We start from the raw sequence: 26571 nt of genomic DNA on the forward strand, positions 1-26571 counted from the left end.
GAGAGAGGACGTGGTTGGCGGAGTGCAGGGTAAGAGAAGAACAATTTCCGACCGACTAATTACAGCAATTTACTGGCGCGAATCGGAAAAAAAAACATGCGTCATAGGAATGAAGAAAGAGAAAGGCCTGATTAACAGATTTTTCGTCGCTGAATCATACAAAATTACCAACATCATATAACTGTAAAATTGATGGTTTTATTGTTTCTTATCTTTATACATCTGATTTAAATCATACACAAAACAACGCGCATATGGGACTATGATGCGCATAAATTTTACACAGCCCTCTGTATAATAGCAATGCTGCGAAATTTCTTCCTTAGACTTAAACGTTAACGTTACGTCCATCTTGAAGTTCTTCATCAGTTGCAGTTGTCCACCGTTTTCAGCAAGGTTATTCAACCTCTTTGGTCTCAGTCAGAATACTTGCACGGTGGCAGCCTCACCAATCTGTAAACATTTAATCAATAATTGTTAATATCATTATTAAATAACCAATTTATTATTAATGAACTAGTGGGATAGGTCTCTCAATTGACCCACTTTATGTATTACAAACATGGTGTTACGATCTGTCTGGAGGGACTCTAAGATATTATGTTTTCCCTCACGGGATACGTTTAGAATTTTTAAAGCCTTTACAAGGGCCTACTCTAATTATATAAGTATCTAATAGGTACATGTACAATCAGAATGCATTGTCGTGTAAAATCAAATACCTGTAAATGCAGAAATGTTCGCGGTGGATTAATGTTCGCGGTTTTCGCGGTGACCACTTAACCGCGAACTTAAAACCACCGCGAACATTTTTCTATTATGGTATAAGACTGCAGTCTATGGTGTTACCGCGAATTTAAAACCACCGCGAAATGTCCTTTTTCCGCTACCGCGAATTTAAATCCCCGCGAACTTAAATACATTTACAGTACTAACGTTAGTACTTGGCGGTGGGGGGGGGGGGTCTTCTTTTTCTGCGCCCCTGAAAGAATGACTTGCAGACACTCTGGCAATTTGCGATTCCAAAATTAGCCATGATGTTTGAAATGAAAACGTGATCTTGCTTGTTTTCGTACGACCCAGGGTCGGAGGATGATATCATGGTTTGTCGGGGTCAGGAGGTCAAAGTCCGTGACCCTGGGTGGCTGTTACATCCTGTTGTCAGCACCCACTAGACTGTGGCCACACGTCCAGCTTTGTTTACCATACCGTCTGGGGACGTCCACTTTGTAGTCTCAAGCGAAAATAATAGAAATTAGGTCAAATAGACTGTATAATTGGTTCTTGCAACTCATGATTGGCTTTCTATATCTTCTTGCGTAATTTTCTTTCGTTGCAAACTTTTCATTCCTGTGTTACCATGGCACAAATACAAATACAAAGAAAGTACAATGAATGACCAAAATGTCCAGAACATGGACGAAAATTAAGTCTAGCCAAGGAAAATGTGCATGAGTTTAAATTTTGATTTGACGATTATGTACCAATAAATCAGCAATCTTCTTTGTGGATAATTTTTTTGTAACTTTTGTAACTAGGTTACCTTTATTCGCGGGGCAACCTACTTTCCGTTTTGTCAATTTTGTTTTCACATTTTGGGATGTCATGTCGACAGACGGTGGTTTCAGATTGCAATATTTTCAATATACACCTTGTATTGCATTGTTTTAAACCACATTTTTAAATACAACGGATTTAGGTTACCCTGCGGATAAAGGTGAACTAATGTGATAATATTGTTTTATCTAATTCCTAATTATCCATGTCAAAGAGATAATCCGATTCGGGAATTACGCCTTATGGTTTGCTTTTTTCTTGGAATTTACATACAAAGAAGGAGGCATGTTAAATGTATCATCGCGGCTAATGATTGGCGGAGTATTGATGGTTCAGTTTGAACAGTTTCTACACATAATTAGGAACCCCCCCCCCCCAAAAAAAAGACGACATTCTGTTACTCACGAACATGCAGACCAGTCCGACAGTCAAGTGCAGATGACTCATGTAGTAGATTTATCATCTCAAGCAGAGTTGCGTTCCGTCCAAAAATGAATCTATGACAGTACTAGTGTGTCATTCTATGGGCAATTAGTCTTTTAGACTAACCGATCGCGAAGAGAGAAAGAAGAAACTATATTGATGAAATGTTTCTTTCTACTTTTTATTAGAAACGTATATAGATTTCATCTCTCTCTCTCTCTATATATATATATATATATATATAGTGTCCATTCCGAAAATATGAGTAAGTCCCAATTACATACGTACACTGTATTTCAGTTTTGGTTATATTATTCTTATCATAATGACATTTAAGAACACAATGAGCTTTCACTCTAATATGTTGTTATGTGATTAGTTTATTTGCAAGGACATTTTTGTTGTATTTTTATTGGTCAATGTCTACCTGGAATAAAGAAGTCCAACACATAAACGGACGCACAGCGTCGCACTTTTATTTTATATTGCCGAGGAAGTTGCAATAAAACAATGTTTTGCTTTTCATCAATGTTTTGCCTTTTGTTTTGGTTCTTTCAAAACGCATCAAAGTTCGAATTTCGTCGTCAATGTTCTGTGAATTTTCGGACATTCAAACCAAACGCTATCAACTGGATCTATAGGACATCAACATGATTCATCTGCTAGTAGTTGAGTCATGTACATGTTTTTAGTTGATTGTGATTTTACGTCCGTACCAAACATATTGTATCTTCCCGGTACATTTAACAGGTAGCACAACTAACGCTCAGTGCTGCTCGGATACATGTCGGCGCACATGGGTAAGGCGGCTGAATAACATACAAATACCGTATTCAAATGTTGTTCTTAGATTTTACGGGCGCTAGAAATTACTTTCTTTACACTAATAATCAGTTGTCTGATCTGATTTCTCATTATTCATTGATTTATATCTAGAATTCTAAAAGAAAAATTCTAATAAATCATGAGGATTATATGACGTTTCAAGGAGGAAAACCAATGAAATAAAAGCGTTGACAACATGACGAATCAAAAGTACATAAGAGTCGGAGAAAAATGTTGATTACGGAGTAAACACATGGTAATATTACGATCACAAATTCGAACCGGGACCCGTTTACGGAACGAAAAGTGAACGTATATATATCAAGAAATTTACATTATTATGATCACAATTATTTCCTTTTTCTTTACCATTTTTTGTGTTTTGTTGTCTTTTGATATCATACTTTTTGTTCCCGCAAACTACCCGGCCGGGCATCGGTTTGGAAATGTAACCACATAGGCATAAGTTATAGCCTTGGTATCGAGGACATCCTATAAATCCAAGCTTATATAGAGCCTGCCAGGAACAATATGGAGAGGTTCAACATATAGGAGACCTTGCTGTCAGTGCGTCCGTTGACGAGGCTACTTGCCACACGATTTGTTACGCTCTAATTTGGTTCCGACCACATTTTAGCATCCCGGGGACAATTTAGCGTGGAGGAAAACTCACTGTAGTTCCTGGGGGAAATAACTAATTTTCCGGCACTGTGCACCTGAGTGCTGGCCCATTTATTGTGATGTTGTCGCAGGATTGCTCGTTCCTGAGATGTGATTTTTACGCTACTGACCAGCACACGGACACGTCTTACTGACCACAGATAGCCCATTTGTCGCCAGCCAATATTATAGAAATTAATACATAATGTTAAGTGTACATCTCAAGCGGTCTTTATGTATGCCAGTGCCATACGATGATGTTTGATTTTTTCTTTCAACAGTGTCCTACAGAAATATGAATAGGATTTGTGTTTTTCTCTATAACGTACAGGATATGTAATTCTTTCTTGAATATGGAAATAAATTAATACGTCCAATAGGCAGAAACTAATTATGCGCCAAAGTTTCCCAATCCCTACCTTGCCCACAATATACTACAATAAAAACCACCGACAGTACATGCGTATGGATTCCTAAAAAGCAGTAAAATTTGGTCAAATATGGAGATTCATATGCAATACTACCACATATGAAGGCAGATGTGTTCAATATGATATCATGTTCTGTCATATATATGCCTATATAGGTGAATTTATATAATTCATATGCAACTCCTGGCAAAAATGGGACGATATCATACTATGGGACGATACCATACTTTCCTGAACAAGCATAGTGTTATTACATTGTAATACTAGTATACCGGCCCGTAACCGTTATTTAGACTACTTCTTTAGAATTGTTAGCTATTAGCAATGCATGTAGTTCAACTACCATATATGTATATATATAAGTTGCCATACATTGTACCTGTTACAGTCATGCGTCGTGCAATAAATTCTTCACTGCGTTGTCACCATGTAACTCCACTATGACCGGCTAAGGTTAGTCCTTACAATATCTGCAGCTGTGTTGACACTACAAAAGTACGGAAACTTTTGTAAGATCTCCCGCTGTTCTTTAGAAAGTCAATGATCAAACCCAATCACAAAAGGTGGGACATACAATATAACCAGGGAGGGTAGTTTGAGTATAATTGGCATAGGAATCGTATCACAAGTTTGAGAACATTTGTATTACTTCGATTCCTCAAGGTCAAAATGAGTTTATGTTATTTTTTTTTTACCTCGTAATATCTTCTGTTTGTGTTGAATCTTTTTACCTCATTTTTTTCTTCAAATTTCTTTTACAACGAGAGTAGCGTCTTCGAGTTTCAACATCCATCGAACCCTCTTGAAGTTGTCCCTTTGAAGTTGCAAATGTTAATTGGAAAAGGATTAGTGTCTCATAGTAAACAAAGCAAAGTTTCATATCAACACATAAAGATCAAAGCAGTATGTTGTGGACACATTTCTGACGGACACTCGGTCAAGTTCATGGCACATTCTTCAGTGTACACGTGTGGTGTTTTGAAAATTCAATGTACAAACAATGACGTTATTGACACAAAGAACGATTTTGAACACATTATGGCAAAGTTCCCACATCTGTGTGTGGAAAACAATTTGACGCGAGTTTAAGCTCAATTAATGAGAGAATGTAAGCATCATTTTTCATATAGCCCCATTGTTAAGCACGACATTTCAATGCGAGCATTATGTTACGTTAGTGAATCTGTAAACCACGGCTTTGTATGTGTGGACTTCGGTCCGGTGCGTCAGTGTGGAATTATGTGACCCCCTGAACCCCAATTTGTGCCGCTCTACATCACACTATTTCATCACTAGATATACTTTCCGCTGATCCAGTTTAATCCACCATACATGGTCAATGCCAACTGTATCCGGGCGATATGGCAAACATGAGGGTCTATAGTGAATGCTTTATTTTCATAGACAGGCAAAACGTTGTCCGTTTATGAATATTGCATACCACAAACGTTGAAACACTAGAGTTTGTTTCCATTTTTCCTGTTCATACAGGTTACAATTTTAATACAGTGCCATTCATTTGTAACATGGTAGAAATATGCCAACAGCGATAAAATGAATTGCTTTTTTCGTGCAGTTCCTGAATTGTAAAAGTAGCACGAAATGTTTGTGACACGTTTTACGCATGCAATCTATCTTGTATGCTTTGCTTGCTGTGTGGGAGTTTGCGTAGTTTTAACAAGAGCCACAAATCAGGCAGAAAATATGGTGATGCGTTTTGTTGCACAAACTTTGTAATCGCTCAATTCATCATCTGATGTCTTGCGATGAGGTTATTGGTCCGATACGTCATTGGTAATTGGTCATCGATTGAATCACACAAAAGTAAAGGTTGTTAGTATGCGGAATAAGTTTATTTTCGTGTTAGTAAACGTGCTAACGAAGCAGTTAAGTTATCGATCTGATAAAATCTCAGAGCATCAATGAATAGGTGATTGATCGGTACGAGGGGGTGTGTGGAGTTGTGGGAAGAGCGGAGAGTCCGTCGGCCATATTTTGAATTTCAGCTGACCGCGCGTCAGACTGACTGCCGGGTTTGTACAAGCCGAGCACGCGCTAAACATCGCTTCGGCTGCACCTGAATCTGGGACACAAACCTGGATTGCACCTGAATCTGGGACACAAACCTGGATTACTGCAGAGATCAGACACTCGGATTTACCTGGAGATAACGGTCCGGGCGGAGGTGAGATTCCCCTCGGGCGGAGGCAGCTGTGAGGCCCGAGGCGAGCCCGACCATCGTGCGGTGCATGCGGCTCGGGGCTTGGCACGTGTGTGATATCCCGGGAATCTCACAGCCCGGTGTTGTAGGTTTTAAATTCATAGGCACGTCAAAATCTATCATCGTCTGATTCCTCGAGGAAGGAGGACGGGGACTACTTTCTACGAGGAGGATATCTCCGCGATCTTGTAGCCATTTTCCTCGCGTGACCGAAGGTTGCACGACTGTCACCAATTGTTAGTCTGTTTCATCCACATCTGGAAAATGTGTCAAATCGTCCCTCGTGGATTTACCTGCAGTTCTGTATGACAGAAACACGTTTTAAATTTGGGAGTTTTTACTGTTTGAGTTTGACTTGATGTCCTTCTCGTCTGTGTCTAGCGACGACGGCAGCGGGTCGTTCCCGTGGCACCGTACGGCGGCTGGAGGCATGGCGGAGCGGGGACGGACGGCAGGCGACCCGCCCGGCTCCCCTTCCCGCCGGTGGGAGGGCTCCTCTGTGCAGGTGTTGGACCCCGCCGATAGGGCCGTCATCAGGATAGCAGGTAAGACAAAACACTTCTCCATTTCTTCTATTTTTGCACTTGAAAAGCCACCTTTGTTTGTTCATGGGAGCAGCCAAACTTGATCAGGTCAGGGTCAAGACCTCCAGGCGACAAGTACCGCTATTTCACACCACATTTAACTACCGTAAAATCAGCCGATCAAGCAGTTTCTGCTCTTCTCCTATATTTTCACATATCAAACCTACCAAATATATAAAGGGGAGGAAGTTTTGTCTGGGCGGAGGCAAACAAGAGACAAAGAACATGCCAAAGCCATGACGATCGCCCCCCTCCCCCTATAAAACGTTACACCTGACCATGTAACCAACACATGTTTCCCGCCGGGAGTTTAAACCCAGGCGAGCCTGCGACGTGTTCACGGTCTAACACGTATCCTGGCTACAAATTTGGTCATTTTGTTTATTTTTGAGCTCGCGGATCCCGCCCTGGGTAATCCAACATGGTGTTGTTGTTTTGGTTGGTTTGGCATGTCGGTAACTACTGCACACTTACAGCCAGCGCCCCCCTCCCACCACCTTACAGTGTATAAAACCTTGTATATCATAGCGTGTTGCGGGAATATTGCAGCTATATGACAGGTGTCAGGCATACATCTCATCCCAACCCACAGCGGACCCTCTTGTTTGGTGTCTCTGAGGGGTTTTGTTGGTTCCAGGCTATTTATTCCGTTTCACGCACCGTCTGGCCTCTTCTGTAAAGCCTGGTTCCAGCTTTCACAGATTTGTCACAGTTTTTTCTTGTCTCTAGTCCCCCGCTTTGGCTCACTCACAAACACCCTGGAATAAGAAGGAAGGCAGTAAATTTCTGTTTGTGATTTTTGTTTGCAGTTCAAAAGCTTAGACATGTAAATAGAAGTAAGCCCCCCTCCAGGTAGACTGATCTGCATAACAATTGTATGCTAATTTCTATTGTGCCCTTTCTGTGGAAATCACAGCCAAACACTGGCATTGATTCTCTTCTAGCAGAGGTTAGGTTCTGTCGTGTTTTGTACATCTTTTTATGTCATATCAAGGAGCTTTTATACAGAGCTCCTTGGTCATATTTTGACGTCATTTCAGGCATTTTCGTAGGGATTTCTCTATTGTCAAGTTTTCTTTTTGTGTGGTTGACAAATTAATTAAAATACCTGACCAAAAGGGTAAAAATACGTAAAAAAATCCAAATCCTAACCTTTGCTGGGCGGTTTACATTTGATCTTTTCAGAGAGGAAAATAAAAAAAAAAGATTGTCTCAAGATTGTTTTTGTTTTTGATTGTCTCTTTTTCTTTTCAATTAATTACAGGACATCAGTAGAACTATTACATATACATAATGTTACATATAATTGAGTTCAGTATTGCATATGCATTCCATCCAATTGCATGAATATAAACAGTAGCAAAATATGTAGTGAAGTCTAAAGGGTTTGCCTGAGCCCTTAGTGTATTTGTTTTTAGCTGTTGTCTTTCTTGTACAAAAGATATGGTGTGAAAAAAGTTGCATATCAAACAAGACCTACCCACATACCAAATATCAATATAATCCATCCAGGCATTCTAATATGCTGGTAATCTACAAACACATAAACACAAAAAACATACACATGCTACCCAAAATATAACCTTCTTGGCAAAGGTAATTTAAGAAATTACCATTAGCAATAGTACTGTATTTGTTGGAAACATGAGTTACAACAGGTTGTTCCCCATAGGGTTACGGTCTATGGCTGCAAAATTCAACCATGACCAATGAACTTGGAGTATGGTATCATATTCCCAAGTGGACTTATAAAATGTACATTTAATACATGTACCATATTTCAAGTTCAGTGTTGAAGCAATCAGTTGCAAGATGATAGAGCAAGCTACTTTGGTACATGTATTGTTAAGAATTTCTTTAATTTAGTGCATAAAAGAACCAATCAGACAGTGGAATCCAAAGCTGTGTAAGTTTGCTCTGTTTCTCTTACGTTATGTTACAAAAGTTTCAATTCCAATGGTAAGAGTGCTATTTGATACGGGAACAGGAAGTCCAAAGGTGACACTGTTTGACAGAGCTGCCCCCCTCCCCAACGGTACAACAATGTGTTTTTGTATGATATTACTCTTGTATTGTTAAGAATAAAAAAGTCTGGCGCCTCCTTTTTTTGCCCATACCTATAATATTCTGTTTGTTTACATCCTAATCTTTTCTTCGCTACTGAGTATATCTATTGGTCTACTGAAGTTATCATAAGTGGTAACTGTAAGTAGGTGATACAGAATGCAGAAATGTACCCCCTAATGTATTGTCCCTGAATATACAAAACCCAACAACAATACCCTGTATAGTAATGTTGAACACATTCAGCGTTTTTTTTATTCAAGCAAATATTGTTTGGGTGTTGTCTATGCCACCTGAGGAAAACTTACCCACCCACCTCCCCATTCAAAGATCTAATCTCAATACAATAGCATTAGATCGTTAGAACATGTTTGTCACCCAACCACAAACGCACATGTTCCTTCTTGGAGAGATTGTTTACTATGGCCCTTACACCAGTGGGGTCAGAGGTATTTTATCTCCTTTGAAACCGGAGAATGTCAGACCTTTACAAAGGCCCAGGCTGCTCTTTGTAATGTATGCTGCGGTAATGTTGCCAAATTAGGGTGGACTGCTAGACCTGGTGTTTTGAAGGGGTGTACAGGGTATTAAAATGAGGCCTCATAATTGTCATAACTGATCTGACATACCCATATCTCCATAGAAATAAGTTCTTAGGCATGCACGGTTATTGTGACTGCTAGTGTACAGGTTAATATGTACTAGTTGGCCATGTGGCTTGTGGGAGGAATATTTACATAACCTTGGTCCCCCATCGGTAGTTGGTCCAGTCCAGCCCTTTTGTATTTTAAAAAGAGGGCATGGGAATCCGACCATTCAGAACAGAACAAATAAAAGCTTGTTTTCTGTAAGGATCTTCCAACTCTGGGACAGTCTTGGGAGAAAGTGAGACACGTTCGTGACATCTGTCCTCTCCGTGGTATCCACGGGAGGGACTGAATGTTGGTTGGTGAACCCTGTAACCCCCGTGAAATGGACGGTTTGGTAGGTCCGACCATTGCTGGATGCACCAGCTTCAGTACACTACAAAATCTCCACCTCAGAGTCGGACGTTTGGGTTGTCTCCACATTAAGGACTTGTAACCAAGACTATGGACAAGGCTATGGAACAAGATTGGGATTACTATGCAGTCTGTGACTCGGACGTTAACCCGGAGGTTGTCACTGCGCTTTACGAGGAAACGGTCGGCCGATACAGAGGTAGAATTGCTCCATGATTTGTCTATAGGGTTGTGTAGTGTGTAACGTTCATGGTATGGAGGTTGCTGGATCCATGTGGCATTTGTTATATCAGCTGGATTAGCAGACATAGACTTAAACACATCCTTCTACTGTCAGTGCCTTATATCCGGATAACTGAGAATTTTCCTGTGTACTTTGTTGACATGGGGAATCCTGTTTAATTAATCTCCTACGCAGGTCTGTTATGGTTTTGGGCTGCACTTCTCTGTCATGTTTTACGCAGTGTTAAAGAATTATCCTCCCTCTAATAATGATTCTCAATGTGTCTCTGTTATCATTGTTTATACACCAGCAATTTTGTCCTTAAGATAGGGTAATTATCAGCAGTTCCTTCCTAACGACCTAAGCGACCCTCAACGCCCCACAGTGAACCATTATCACACCAAAGCCGGCTATTCAAGAGGTGCCTGTCCCAAAATCAGCCCTGATTTATCCTGATTATCTCACATTGGTGGCATGTCAGTGAGATATCCTGTTTATTTTAAGAATCAGTGGCCACATGAGAGTAGTACATGGACACTAACCCAAATCAAGGGTTTCCTACTTGCTCTTTTAGAACCGTTTAGTCGACGTGCGATGTCATTTATCTCTTGGGGTCACCCCGTCCTTTTAGACAAACCCTGCGTGACAAGACACTGGTTAGGAGAGGGGGGAGGGTTGTATTTCAATATGGCAGCCTCCTTTCCTAACATCAACCTAATGTTAGCCTGTCGGCCCACCTAGTGGGTAAGGTGGCTAATCTGATTGTGGGAGGGAGGGAAAAATGGGTCACATTGAAAAGGGAAAAGAGAGGTTGATGTGTTACCACGAGGAGTGAAAAGAAGAAGACTATTGTATTGTAGTAATTATCTGACTCATGAAGGGAAATCTATGGGATCTGTCAGTCCACGCCTCGCGGTACAGTCATGCTTAGTGGCCGAGCCCGTTTTGGTGATTGGTATGAAAGAAAACATACTCATGTGCAATATTCGGGGGTGTATGAAGCACATAACACAGGACATAATGCATACTTAACATTCATAACATAATGCCATAATATCACAATACCATTATTCGTACTCGGACAATTATCTTTTGATTCGTTCCAACCATCACTGTGATATAACTGATTTATGCATTACAGTTAGTATAATTGAACACGAACACTATCATTCTAAGCATCTATTTTAATGCAGTAAAAGGGGGGAATTCAAAATGTCCCACAGAACACTAGAACAACCACTGAGGCTTCCACCCTTTGAAAGGCCGTCATTGCTTGGTTGGAAGCCAGTGTGCCCCCTGTCGGCCTGCCCTGATATATATTGATGTTATGTGATTTGCATCTTTACTGCCCGTGTCTGGCTGTGCCAAAATAAAAGGCAGACTATTCGGGGAGGGGTACCAATATAGAGCAGCACCAAAACGTTTGATTCAGCTCTCAAAGAAAGAACTGTTGAAAGAAGAAATGGCAGAAATATTTTCAATATCTTGCTTGATGTAGAGCTCTACACTACAATAAGTAAATCTTTTCATTTAGGAACCATGGGTCATATGGAATACATTATTGCTGCGTTAAAGGGAGAATTGGCTATTTTAGGTCAACCCTGTCTCTACATATGAAGAACATAAATCAGAGAAAGACCAGTAAAATTGCTTGCACACTTCAGAGTCTATCCAATTGAACTGCATATCTGTCGACTATTGAGTACTGTTTGCAGTTATAACCATCTCCAGGATATGTAAATATCACAGGCACCACTAGTTGTGTATTGTTACCAATGTACACAATTTAAGGTGTAACATAAGATAATACTTATTGGAAGGTCATTGTATTAAACTTAAGCTGAAGAGAGATAGAACTGTTATTTTAAGTAGGTTGTCAGGAAGACATTGTTATTGATGTGGGTTTAGTGCTAGAGGTCAATTTTATGGAGGCACGCCCGTCTAAAGGGTGTTGGAATAACGTCAGTGCGGGGGACGGGAAAGGGTTTTGGGCGTCGACTTGGGCGTGACGCTTGGATACAAAGCAATTTAGGTAAAAGAACGGTTATGGCGATGGAGGAGGATGGAGAAAATGTGATAGATTATCCGAGTATTACCGTTATCGTGATAGCACTGCTGGTGTGTATTGCTGTGAAGATCTTGGTCAATGTCATCCAGGGCCGGCTTATCCTGACAGTTACTGAGGAGACCTTACCAGAGAGCCAGTGCGGCTTTAGGGCTGACGGAGGTACAATACACGTGGCTTTTTTTCTTAAGACGAGACAGAATCAAGAAAGTGTAGCAAGCAAAAATAGGATTACGTGCTGCCTTTATAGATATTACAGAAGCTTTTGATAGTATCAGCTGGGATGGGCTTTGGAAGATTCTGGTAAGACTAGGCTGCTTACCAAAACTTCTCCGAATTGTTCAAGTGCTTTTGAGAATAATGAGATATACTGTCATATATGATATACAGTATGCCAGCTTTAGGGCCCATAGAAAAGCAATGTTGGAAATTGTTTAAACCACCAACAGGACATTACATGTTACTCATTGTTAGAGAAATTTTGTGCAAAAAATGAACTGTTACAGCAACAAATATTACCACAAAGAGTTACGTGGCAAACTTGCAATACTGTGGCATATCATGAATTAAATGTAGAGAGTTAAAAAGTCATTTTGTTTAGACTGGCAAATGTTGCCCCTTTTCTTGCCAAAACCTTGTGCCCCTAGGTCTTAACGTTAATCTGTATGAAACTGAATCAACTGTAATACCAGGGATGGTTATAGAGATCATCAAATTTCCCCTGTATGAAAAAGGTTGAGTGATAGGCAGAAGATCAATATATTTAGTGTATAATATTATGTGTTTGGAAAATAATTATCAGGTTTGTAGAATATACTATAGTTGACTTTTCTTTTACACAACTAGTAATGTCTTTCACCTGCTTATGTTTGGATGCCTATGTATTAGACATCCTCCTTAGAGCTTCAACATCCTATTGTGTAGGTTTGTTTCGATTCACACCTTCAAAGTGTGACCTACAAGCTATTTCTCGACCCTTCAATCTAGTAACATCTCTCTTGTTGTAGTCTACAACAAGAGAGATGTTCCACTCTGTATGGTTCACCTGGGTAACCTGGCGTGACAAGAATGTTACCCCGTCTTAATCATGTTTGTAAGAAGTGTTTAGTCTGACATGGTTACCCCATCCCCAGGTGTTCTTACCACCCTGTTACACTGGGTATCAGGTAACCTCACAAAACAGGTGGTGGGGAAAGGACACAACACCTGAAACATCCTGTCCCTTTTGATCATCCTCGTTTGGTATTATAATTTCCCAGACACTAACTGGCCCTTAAATATGGGACCTCCATTTCATATCCTATAAGAGGGATGTCCCTAACCAAAGCTAGGTAGTCATTTCCACCTAAGCAAAGTGAGGAAAGTCATGTAAAGTGCCTTTCCAAGGGCATAAGGTCAGTGGCATATCAAGGAATTTGAACCAAGACCTCTTGGTTATGAGCTGAACAACCATCTGTTATACCTGTAACCATACGACCCCATAACATGATCTAAATTTTTCAGAGTAAATGTTTGCTCCAAAATAAACACATCCTTAGTCTACTTTCAGGATCTCTAAAAATGCAATACTGGTGTTGTGATTGTAGCAAAATCTATGGACTTCATTCTTGGTTGTTTTGCCAGCCTTTTATGAATATGCATTTATGTATGCTATACATAATACACAGACAGGTGCAGGTTGGGTGCAGGTAGATATCAGAAATACCTGAACAACTTATATTTTCACAGCACAAACCTACATATGCTGGTGTTTCATATATTTGGAGCCCTTATTTGGTTGGAATGATTTTGTGAGTGTCTCTGATACAAACATGTTTATATCATCCATTACAAATTTTGTAACATTGACCAATCCATTGTTCTTTCTTCCAGATGAGCGAGATCAAGTTCAGAAGAAAACTTTTACAAAATGGGTGAACAAGCACCTCACAAAGGTAAGACACTTCACAAACATTTTATTACAGGTTATTACATCACACTTCCAATTCCTGTCAGCACAGCACTTTTTAATTGACTGCAGAAGTGGTGAAAATTCCAAATGATATTTTTCAACCTACCTCTTTCAAGATACTTGATACTGCTTGAAGCTAGGATCATAAGATTGAGTGTTATAACTTATATAGTGCAATAATAATATGTTGTAGTCACTAGGGCTTGAAATTCATTTTACTGAGAATGGAGTTAAATTGAATTCGTATCAAGGAGTGTGGATAAGATCTACTTAAAAATTTAGGTGTACAAGAAATTATTGAGTCAATAGCATAGACTAAAGCAGAATGTAAGGAAAACCTAGTCACAAAGGAAAATCCAAGATCTTGAGAAATATTACGAAAATTCTTTTTCTGACACTAAATGTCAAGAGTATACTAAATAGTTACATGTGGTGTAGGACAGTCAGTGACAATACCTTAAAAATGCATTTAACCATACACAAAATATCTAGATGTACCAGTGCACAAAAGATGCACAGCTGCAATTTTGGATGCACTAAAGTAGTGCATATGCTTCCAGTATTTTGAGGGTCCTGGTAACAAAGGTATCTTAGACTTTGGCCTTTTCATTTAGATTGCTGATTTAATACTGATAGACTAAAGATTAGGGCTAGGCACGAAGAAGACGATGGATGTAGGATTTTCCCAGTAACAGAGGTAGTGTCCAAATAATGTCCCTGATATTTAGGAAATGCAGAGTATTCTTTTATCAGTCTGGGTCATGCTACATCAGTATGTAAGTCTGGAGTCCATAAAGCTTTGCTATGCTTCTTATTTTGGGACGATGTCCAAAAGATAGAAAGGGGATAGCGCATTTCCTGAGTAGCATTTCAATACTGGATACTAGTACTACATTTCATACTGTTGGTACATGCTACCGGTATCTTGATTCTGCTGTCAAGTTGGTCTTTCAGTCTTTAGTTTTTAAAATCGAATATAGTTGGCTTATTGTGCAGTGCATAATGCTGAATAGTGGTATGACAGAAGAGTTAATTGGAAGAGAGCAGCCTCTACCAGGCTCCCAAGGACGCTGGAAAAATAGTAGAAATTGTTGGTTGGCCGAGGGATACAGTTTTCCCAGGTCACAAACTGTATTCCTTGGCCAAACAACTCCTCTGGTGTGTTTTCAGTCTATTTGGCCAATTTCTACTATTTTTCCAGCGACCTTGGGAGCCTGGTAGAGGCTAGGAAGAGAGTAAGAAAAAGAAATAGATTTTGACACATTCTAGAAAATGTTGAATATACAGTGATTATGCTATTACAAGTAGCAGAAAAAACTGAGATGTACATAGGTTTTAAGATTATCATATGGATTGCTTTCGTGAATGAGATGATATTGGCTTGACAGAAAAGAAATAGGAAGGTGGCAATGTAAGACATGAAACTGTGCTAGCTAGGGTAAGTCAATATAAAGAGGGAGAGATGGGAGGGGGGCACATTTCCTGCCTGCCACAGATTTGGCGGCACTTGAAGTAATTGTAGAGGCGGGGACTGCACGTGATGCCTTGATGCCGGGTCTTTATTGGATATACATGCAGATAGGCCAGACATGTCCACTTCATAATGCATGCCTGGTGTAGGAGTAAAGTAAGTTAGTCTGTACGTAGGCAGTGAGTCATGTCTGGTAGTCCGGATCATTCTGCCATGTCTGGTACTCCTGATCATTCCCAACTGGCTGTATACTGTAAATGCAGAAACGTTTGCGGTGGTTTTATGTTCGTGGTTTTCACGGTGGCCACTTCACCGAACTTAAAACTACCGCAAACATTTTTCCATTAATGCATTATAGTTTTTTACTACAGTCTATGGCGCTACCGGAACTTAAAACTACCACGAACCAGGCTTTTAGCTAGGGATGCGTCAACGCGTCATTTAGACGCACTGTCCTAACAAACATAAGAAATCGGACGCACTACTTTTAAGCAAGACGCACTACGGACGCCCAAATTTTTCCTCCCAGCCTCAGTCAGGGCAAACATATCGTAACAGACACAAAAAAATCTTGGCTGAATTCTACAAAATATGCACCTCAAAATGCAGGAAATAGCATTTCAGAGGGTTATGATTTCAAAATTTTCCGGGGGGATACCCCCAGACCCCCTACAATGCTCGCGTCGCAGATCACTCCGATTACTTTGGACGCCCTAAAATTAATTCCTAGCTAAAAGCCTGCCACGAACACTCCATTTTCCCGCTACTACAAAAGTAAATCCACACAAACTTAAATGCATTTACAGTATATGCACACAGGAAGGAAGACAGTCAGTCACTCCTTGGGTCATTGCTATCCACTGTGTATGTGTGTTAGCACCAAATTTGTGTGGAGCATTATTAGAAGGTATTCCGAGATCCTTCCATGAAAATTCTTTGGCAGATTCCTGTACAGTGAGAGGATATTTCATACGATAGGTTTAAGTTTTGCAACAAAATATAAATAGAATAGTCTACTGCTAGTGAGGTAGCATTGGATGCATTTAATTTTACCAAGAAGAATGGTTTAAGGCAGAATGAAGTATTTAAGAAGTATAACTACTATAAGCAGTAAGTAAGAACAGATAGTGGTAAAATTTATATAGCTCTGTCTAATATGCCATTTCCAATTTTTTTTTTTTCCACATAGAGATTATACATGTCTGTAATTTCTGTGTTTGGTATATCTCAAAAATGTGATACTCAAAACCTGTACGCAATCAAAAAAACATGTCCAACAATTCCTCTGAAATTCTCCTATTGTTACCTCATTGATTTTCGACACGCATAAAACATTCACGACAATGCGGAATGTTGATCCCAGCTGTTAAAACTTTGACTGCTCATATAACAGTCCCAACTGTCACTACTCCTGTTACAGTTAGAGTAGATGTGTGTGACAGGTAGAAGAAGCATGGCAGTTAAGATTAGTTCCACTGGGTGTGTGGGCCGGGCTTGTTAGACAGGGACAAAGGGTTAGACAGCTGCTATAGGACCGTGAACTTGACTGTGGTGTCAGATATGTGGGGCTGGCGCCGCGCCAAGTTTCCACATGACGCCATCTTACCTCATTCCCCAATGGTCATTATCTATGGAGAGAGCACTCTGGGTCTCATGATAATTCATGAATTATGCTGTTTAGTGTTTTGTAGCATTTACTGGTGTGAGGCCTAAGACTTATATAGGAAAAATTTGAAATATGAGTAATATGAGATTTGACATTTCTATTTGATGGGATATCAAGCATAGCATTTTGTCTCTTTGAAAATATCTTTTCCTGATACATTATGTGATAATCTAAATAAACAATTGAATCATACATACTATTAAAGAATATGAGTATATATGCAAACGAAACTTCATTGTCAGTCAATGTCTGAATTTGAAGGAACCAATTTTGAGTTCCTTTTTTCAAATTCCTGTCCCTCCAAATTAAAATGCTATTTCAAGTTTCTCCGCCCTCCTTTCATTTAGATGATACGTGTACCTAAAATATTTCCAGTGAACTCTACATTTTTTAAAGGGGATTGGTTACCCTTCTTCTGAGATGTCTGGAAAGGTTGCCATAGCAACAAATAGGTTTATGCATGTAGCCTGTCAACAGTATATAATGTTGACAGGACTGAAGTTGGACAGCGGGGATGTGTGCAATTTCAAGTATGTCATTTGCTGTACTTGTAATTAAGACGGGTGGCACCAACAAATTGAATACACAGGAATGCTAGCTGTTGAAGAGTCTGACAGGTTTTCTGTTGTTGATGATGACGCTATTTCACCTGTAGATAGGGGTGGGTACCGGTATGGTCTACAGAAAAAACAGACCTGAAAAAATCAGTGCACCGGATGTTGGACTGATTAGAAAATTAATTGATGATATGCAGGCGTAAAAGTGTTTTGGGGCTTGAGGTCAAAGAAAATAACAAGAGCAACATATATACAGTCGCAACATCACAGGTATGGTCCTGGACCTGATCCTCTGGACCTGAACCGTACCTGCACCTGAATTTTCTGCAGCGGTACCCACCCCTACGTTGGAATGCTAACTCCTCCTTGAAGAGTCTGACAGACTGTAGTGTACTGGTTTCCTGCCATCAATAATGTCATAGCTATTTCACCTGTAGGCGTTACCTGTTGAGTGGTCACGGCACTTGGCTCGGGGTGTGGGCTCAATTGTGCAAACTGCACTTCAACACAAAAGTTCAAGCACAACGGTCACAGTTTATAGAAGGAGGTGAAGCGTTGTTTTGAAGGGTCATCAGGGTTACCACCCTTCCTGTGTAAAATTAACAACTTTTCCACATATCTCTATTTTATCACAACATAAAAGACTAACAAATGCATGTAAAATATTGATGAATATCAAATTCAAATTAACAATATTGCTGACCCATTCTGGCTACCTCTGAGCTTGACATGAGTCAACTTGACATCAATATTTGATCTGTACAAAATAAGGCTTTGAAGCTCTTTCTAATTCTATGTACATATTTTTAGGGGCATATGACAATCATAATCGTTTAGATGATTTGGTAAAACTTATCTGAAGGAAATACTAAGTTTCTTAGAAGTTTGATAGAAAGCCATGCTGATATAATAAGAAAGGTCATGACCCCAACTCTGGCCTGCCCCCCTCCCACACCTGGGCACACCCAGGATGTGACAACAGGAAGAGTAAACATCCCTCCCTGTGGACCTGATAACTCTGCCCTCATCACCACAGACATGTGTGCCTGTCTACACCACATAAATCTTGTAAGGAACACACATGGATGCCCTACATGTATGTAAGGAAATCTATGTCTAAGGAATTGGAGAAGACTGTTCAAGTTGCTACAGCTATTGCCTAAACCAAGGAGATTATATAACTGAAATGTCCTTGACTAAACTTTGAAATTCATCTTAACTTTGAAATACAAACTCCCTTCCATCAATGACAATCTTTTTCCATCTCCAAAGAGCACTGTTTGTTCATTTCCTGGCTTGAAGTTCAACTGGAGCATTCAATACTGTACTTCATTTCATTTCATTTATTTATTTAACCAGGTATTGACTTTGAAGTGCTACTGAAAACTTTCTCTCTCTGACTCATCAATCATTCTTGATTGTAAGTAATGTATGGGGAGGGGCTGAGGGGGTGTTTGTGTGTTTTGTACTAACTGTCATCCCTGTAGTTGTGCAGTTATCAAAACCTCCTCCCCCTCAAAGTTAACTTTTTAGGGGAGGAGGTGGCATGTCTTGTCAATTTGGCTAGAGCAATGTGCCAACTTTCATGCACAAGATTTGCCATTGACACCTGACATTGGCAGCCTATTTTCATTTCCCATAGTTCATAGGGAAAGTCATCATATTCATGCTATTCGTAGAGAGAGGACCAATCTTTGCGTAATCGCCCTCCTTGATTTGGGGGTAATGTGTAAGGGGTTCTTCTGAATTCAGCGTAAATCGTTGTGAATATGTCCACATGATGAAGACCCTCATTTGAGTCAAATAGTTCTATCATCCCATCTATGCAGTCTTATACATTTTGTAAATTTTGTATGATGCCTGTATCATTCCTTGATAGTGACAGAAAGTAGTTATATGTCTATTTTGGGTACTGAAATGTGCCAACAAACAATTCAAAGCCCCCCTCCGCAAAATTACCTTTATTCCAGAATGCACAAATGTAATATACGTTTTTGATGTAGACTGTAATTCTTTTTTCCACTTTACTGAATATCGTTTCATTTAATCTAATGAGTCTATGCCTTGAGGTTGGAAACATGAGTAGTCTGTGGTTGACTGAGTATGACCTTGACAGCTGGACTACTGTAGGAGTGACAGGAATACAAAGGTGGTTACTGTGCCACTATAGCTGGGCCTTTCAACTCTGACCTGGCTGCCATTGCTGTCAGTTTCCCAAGGACATGGCCAGAAATGATAGAAATGTATCAAATTTCCTGGACTGTACCATTTAGATTGCTAAGGTTATTCTGTGAGCATGATTGCGCAGTAAAATGTATATTTTTTTTACCTTTATCAAATGTTTATCTGGATTTTCCTGTTGTGCTGTGATATGGACATTTATATAATAAGATACATAAACTAAGACTTTATTTTGAAACCGAAGGTAAGAAATATACTTTTAGAAGTCAAATTTGTCATCTCTCTCATACACATACTAGTCATAGCTGAATTATTTCCACAGTGTATGATGTACCTTGCAATTGGGTAGTTAGGTTCATTAGTATGAAAGCTGACCCGTTTCCCTGAGTGTAAATCAATGTAAATCAGTTTCTTTTGTTGTTGTGTCATCCAATTTAGAAGGTAGTAGAATAGTAAGTAAATCAGCCGAGTGAGGAGAAGCTATTTATGAAGAATGTAATATTCGAAGATTTAAATCTATAAAGTCAGTGTCAGAGTGTGAGTGATGACAACAATGTAAGATCATGCAAGATTTCAGCATCTGTTCCAGATAACATGTTGAATAGTTCTAATCGTTCTAATCAATGTATGGAGCCCCGGGCCATACTGTAAAATATGGATTAGTTGGAACACCGAATTTGAATGTAAATTTGGTCCGGGTTTGATATAAAATGAAATACATGTACAAGCAAATCATAATGCCTGTCTTACATTCTGATCATTTTACACTGTAAAATGGGATGTGTTCGAATGGCTATATTGAATTATTATATTGACCACATACCACATACCATTGCAAACATCTCCCATTTTATAGTAAAACCCTTCATGGCAGTTTCAACTGCGAACTTAGTAGCGAAGTACTGTGAACACTTAATTTTCACCCTGTCGCAAAATTAAATCCCTGCAAAAAGGTCTTCGTTTTAGTTTAACAGTATTTTCATGTCAGCTTATCCCTCTGGAATCTAAGAAAAGGCCAGACAAATTTAAATCAGTTTGTCTATAGTCCACATGGAAAAGGAGCAGTAGCAGAAATAGTATTATCTACGTGACTATAATGCCACATTGATATTTCCTTTGTCAAGTGAGTCGATAGCTAAGGGTATAGCATTTTCATCACATATCTCCCTTTTATCATTTCTGAATATGTATCACTAGCAGCAGACTGATTGCATTTCGGATGTATTCCTCCCATACTCCCGATATCTCTGCGATACCTGAAATCAATTACACTCGGAGCTTTGACGGAATCCCGACAGGCCACGAATATTTGGACGATAAAACCCTCCATGGCCGACCCTCTTTGTGTTTATGGCTATATATGGCATCCCATTTACTGAATACCAATTAGCGCAGGGTCCTAACGAGCATGTGATGGCTGATTGACAGCTTGTGATGGGAGGTTGTCAGCAAACGGATAGTTTTGTACTGCAGGTCTAATTGGCAATTCTGTCGACTTGGTTGTTGAACGGAATTGTCTTTCATACTACTGTAGATGCAGAAATGTTTGTGGTGGTTTTAACCACCACGAAAACTCCATTTTCCTGCTACCGCAAAAGTAAATCCCCGCGAATTTAAATGCATTTACAGTAGAGTCGATTCCAAGTCACCGCGTGGATGTTTCTTGCCATTCTTTACATTTCATTTGAAATCTTTGTATCTATTTCTAATGTACATTACATGGTTTCTGAGGATTTCAAAATTTGTTGACACTTTCTAAATGTCTTAGTGTTTTTCTGGAACATTCTAAATATTTATGGCATGGAGAACAACATTTCCAATACCTTCTAAAAAATAGTAACACCACAAAGGCTATATTTCGAAAGCCGAACCATCATATCATATATTATCACCCTATCATAGTATTAAATTTGATATACGGACCTCTGCTCTTGCCTTGTTTGCTTTAAATTGCTAATGAAGATTTATGTAGAGAGGTATTCAATGATATCTAAATAGATTTGGGAAATGGATTACAAATGGATGATAGTATATCAACTGTAGATGAATCTATCCTTTGCTATACTGTTTTCATTTTGAGTCATAATCAGGTACAACATTTCCAAAAATAATTTCATCAGGTTGGAAGATCATATTACATCGTTTTCTTTTACACAACCAGTTTTTCTCACATGCTGACAACATTTACTTTACATTACGTAACATACACCTGTAATATTTTCACCATGATCACTGGTTAATACAAGTACTACTGAAGAACTAAGCTACGGCCGCGTGGCGCGTTGGTACACCCGATCCCTCGATCTCGGAAGTTAAGCAACGCGCGGTCCGGACAGTGCTTGGATGGGGGACCAACCAAGGACGTCCGGATTGCTGTAGCCTCACGAAGCTTTCCACGGAATCGTCTTCCGGGAGGGACGTAAAACGGGGGTCCCGTGCTCGAGGAGGTGCCTCGACCACGTTAAACAGCCTCATTACCCTCACTTTGGGTACCTGCTGGCTGCAAAATACACCCGATATTGAAGTAGATGTTATTATATAACAACAGGAGACCATCCAAATGGGTCTTTTTCTCACAGATCCTCTGGTCTATTTGTTGAGAAGAGTACAGGATGTTTGCACAACGGGGCTGAGGAAACTGTGGCTGTGGGGTTCAGAGAATCGGTACAGCCATGTGAATATCCTACACACCCACCACTTCCTACATATACACAGTAATATCACAGTAGGAAGATAAAGCTTAGACACAGTCTAGGCTGAGTCTACCGGTGGCATCATGAGTTGGCCAAGAATTGTTCTGAGCCTCCAGTGACTCAGAACATTTCCTTGGCCAACTAAACTCATTATGCCACTGGTAGATCTGCCTGGAGACCAAGCTGAGTGCTCATTGTTACAATGTTACAAATTTGAAAACAAATTCTTTTATCATGGCTATTTTGAGAAATGCAGAATAAAAGGTTAAACAACACAATATAGAAAATATTCCTTGTTGATATTTTGATTGATATTGATGTAGATTATGTAAAAGTGTAATATAAAAGAGGCTCATTTCTCTTTTGCGTTGCCTTATTTAAAATAACCTCTACCAGGCTCCACAGGTCGCTGGAAAAATAGCAGAAATTGGCTAAGTATGCAAATAACATGCCAGTACAGTATAGTTAGTTAGTTTGCAACTGCAATCCTCAGCCAGCTAACTCCTCTGGTGTGTAATTCGTATATTTGGCCAATTTCTACCACCTTCCATTGACCCATAGAGCCTGGTAGATGTTACATTCTACAATATTTGGGGCATGCCTTATTTTCCAGTTACATTAAATACTACTTGCTACATCTGCCTTTATGTAGAGGAGGGAAATCATTTATCTGTGTAATAATGATGTCTGAAACAATTAGCCACAAGAGGTTTAGTAATAAACTTCACAAGAGGTAGTGATGCCTGTAATAGAGGGAGGAGTGCCTGTAATTTTGTTAATGATTATTTGTAAGACCCTGCTGTTAGTTTGATCAGGAGCAGACGACAGATGTGTTGGGCAGCTGGGAATGTGGATATGGGGAGGGGGGTAGGACTGAGATATGGGGAGGGGGGCATATTCAGGGATTAGGAACAGGCAAATAGTCAAAGTACATACTGGTAAAGGTAGACACTAGGGGTGTGTACCGGTAAGTTTTTCTCTCTCGTTGGACTGGTCCGGAAAAAAAGCACCTGAAAAATTTAGTGGACCGGATATTGGACCCATTACAAAATGAACCGACTATACCGGCACCATAGCAATTTTTCAATTTTCAATTTCAACTTTATTGCAGGCTCTTGGCCCATATCACATTAAAACATACAATACAACAATACACATCCACTTTATGTACAATAAAAAGTTAAATTAGCCTGGGCTTTTGAAAACAAGATTCACATAGTGTGTCCAGAATTTGCTATGGAAGAAGGCATCTGAGTGGTATAACCGGGAGATAATGTTGTTTGTAGAGGTGGCGATGCGTTGTACAAATGCATGCGTTAGTTTTCTCCTTCTAGCTACAAAAGTATCAATCCCATGTGTCACAAACATTTGGCTGGCACTATCTCTCGTTCGATAACCTAACACAATCCTAAGAGCATTGTTATAGGCTACGCGTAGCCTGCGAATCGTACCCAAGTTATACTGACACCATAGCTGAGCGCAATATATCGAGGAACAATATGCATCAAAAAGGACGCGCTTCACTCCAGGAGAGGCGAATCGGAATTTTCGTATCAAGGAATTGGCTTTGGTATAGAACCCTCTGACATGATAGCGAATTGACTCATCATCAGACAGGTCAGAGGTAATCTGGTTACCCAGGTAGTTCACAGATGTAACGTACTGCAATTCCGTGCCATAAAGGGTGACTGAAGGAGGCAGTCCGTGCAATTTGAATCTACCACATGGAAAATATACACATTGGCTCTTGCTTTTGCTGAACACTATATGGTTTTCAGAGCCAAAACGTTCACATAAAGACATTAGCTTTTGCAGACCTTTAACAGATGGGCAGATAATACATATGTCATCAGCGTATAACAGATGGTTCACAATGACATTTCCGATGTAGCAACCAACACCAGAGCAATTCAGCTCAACACTCAGGTCAGAGACATAGACGTTGAACAAAAAAGGAGATATCAGGCTACCTTGTGGCACTCCGTTAGTGGCTGTAAAGTTGTCAGAAAGGACATTGCCCCAACGTACTCTAAAGGTTAAAACATTATACCAGGCTACAAGTAAACGTATCAAGTAAAGTGGTACATTTCTGTCGATCATTTTCTTAAATAACAGCCAGTGATTTACACGATCGAAGGCCTTAGAGGCGTCTAGGAAGGCCACAAATACAGGAGAGCCCCGTTTCTGGTAGTAACGGATTACCTCCTTCAAGGCAAATACACAAAGGTCTGTGCCATGCTGTTTTTTAAAACCAAACTGGTTATCCGGAGAGTGTAAAAATTCATCTAGACGCCTTAAAAGCAGTCTTTCAAGAACTTTGCATATAGGACTGGAGACCGCTATCGGGCGATAGTTGTCTTTGTCAGTCACATTGCCATTTTTCTTCTTAACGATCGGAATGAGAACAGTGTTAAGTAACCTAGGTGGAACATAACCATGTCTGAGCACAGCGGAAAACAACAATGACAATAGCGCATGCAGCCGGGGACCTGCGTACTTCAGGTGCTCCGCAGAAATACAATTAGCATCACATGCTTTACCATTGGACAGCTCATTAATGGCGTCACATATTTCATCAACAGTAACGGACATTCCAGGATTGTCCGAGACACCTGATTGAATAGTGCTGTTTACATGTGACTTATGTGCGGTAGAATTGACGGAGTTTAACAGTGCGCTATAGTGGTTCTTCCACATGTTAGCAATATCGGATGCACCCGAATGGCCATCAATTGTACAAGGTATGCTAGATTTGGAGCCATTCTGGGAGCGAAGGGCCGACCAGAAGGCCCTACTATCCCCCTTATGTAAACACGTTGCCAACGCATTGGCCCGGTGTTGAGCCTCGAAACGGCGGCACTGCCTAAGGGAGTATTTAAATTTCGCCCTTGTTTTTCGTAAAAGCTCCCAGATGGCCCCGTGTCTAGGCCGACCATTTTCCCGCCACAGAGTGAAAGCATCTCGAGCAGCACTATGATATTCCTTAACTACTTCGTTCCAACCAGGAATCAAGTGGGATACAGTGCGTTTTCTGCCAGGAAGAGAAGTTTTTGAAGCTTCCTGTAGTATTTTAATTATCTCATATGAAAAACTGTCAAGAGACTCCCTGTGATGTTCGTCCCTGCAGTTCGGGTCAGCACATCTGATTGCTTCAATTGGAAGCATAACTTCAGACAAAAGGTTTTCAGTACAGGTGTGATACTGCAACAGAACATCGTTAGACGCACGTTCCCAATTGAATCTACTGGCTGGGGAGTCCACATCGTCAGCTGTGTTTGTAAACACAGGGACTGTGGACCAATCCAAAGTAGCTCGAAGGGGGAAATGGTCGGAAGACACAAAATCATAAAGTACACACATTTCAGAAATACACTGGTGCACAGAATCGGAGCAAACACAATGGTCTAACCACGATGTAGATCTATGCGCGTCGCTGAGGTAACTAAAGGTGTCCTCAGGAAGCATCTCTAAGTCACTAATATGAAGGTTGCCATCAAGACAAAAATTATACAATAGAGGAGCAAACGTTCCGTCTGGCCGTGTATTGAAGTCACCCATAATTAGTACATTAGGTATGCCAGACTCATCTATGAAGGATTCTATTTTACCAAGTTTCTCCATAAAAATCTCGGTGTGATTGTGAGATTCCGTTGGCATGTACACACAGATAATCAGAAGCTCTTTGCCATCAGAATTAATTCTTAAGGCTAAAATACGATCATCATTGAGGTCGTCGATATTGACAAATGCACCAATTGATTTCCGCCAAAGGACAGCCACGCCGCCGTAGGGTCGGCCGTGAATCAGACCTTCACTCATATCTATAGGGGAAGTACCATGGGCAAGGAAGTTTCCATCTATGTTAGATAGATATGATAAATCGTCTGGCAAAAGCCAGTGTTCTTGTAGCAAAATAACATCGGCGGTAACGCATAGGTCCTTCACAGTTTGTAAAGAGTTTTTGACAGATCGACAGTTGTATGATACAACATTTAGTT

At 40.1% G+C, this 26571-nt stretch overlaps 1 protein-coding gene across 1 annotated transcript in view; it reads left to right on the forward strand.

Moving 5' to 3' along the window:
- LOC118403238 (microtubule-actin cross-linking factor 1-like) overlaps positions 1-26571 on the forward strand; it is a gene marked incomplete in the record, with an annotated part of 170307 nt that overhangs the window by 21661 nt on the left and 122075 nt on the right. Inside the window, 2 exon segments of the mRNA XM_035801844.1 lie at positions 6499-6662; positions 13927-13988. Of these exon segments, the coding sequence (XP_035657737.1) occupies positions 6499-6662; positions 13927-13988 (226 nt within the window).

This window comes from Branchiostoma floridae, chromosome 2, assembly GCF_000003815.2.
Source record: "Branchiostoma floridae strain S238N-H82 chromosome 2, Bfl_VNyyK, whole genome shotgun sequence".
Lineage (NCBI taxonomy): Eukaryota > Metazoa > Chordata > Leptocardii > Amphioxiformes > Branchiostomatidae > Branchiostoma > Branchiostoma floridae.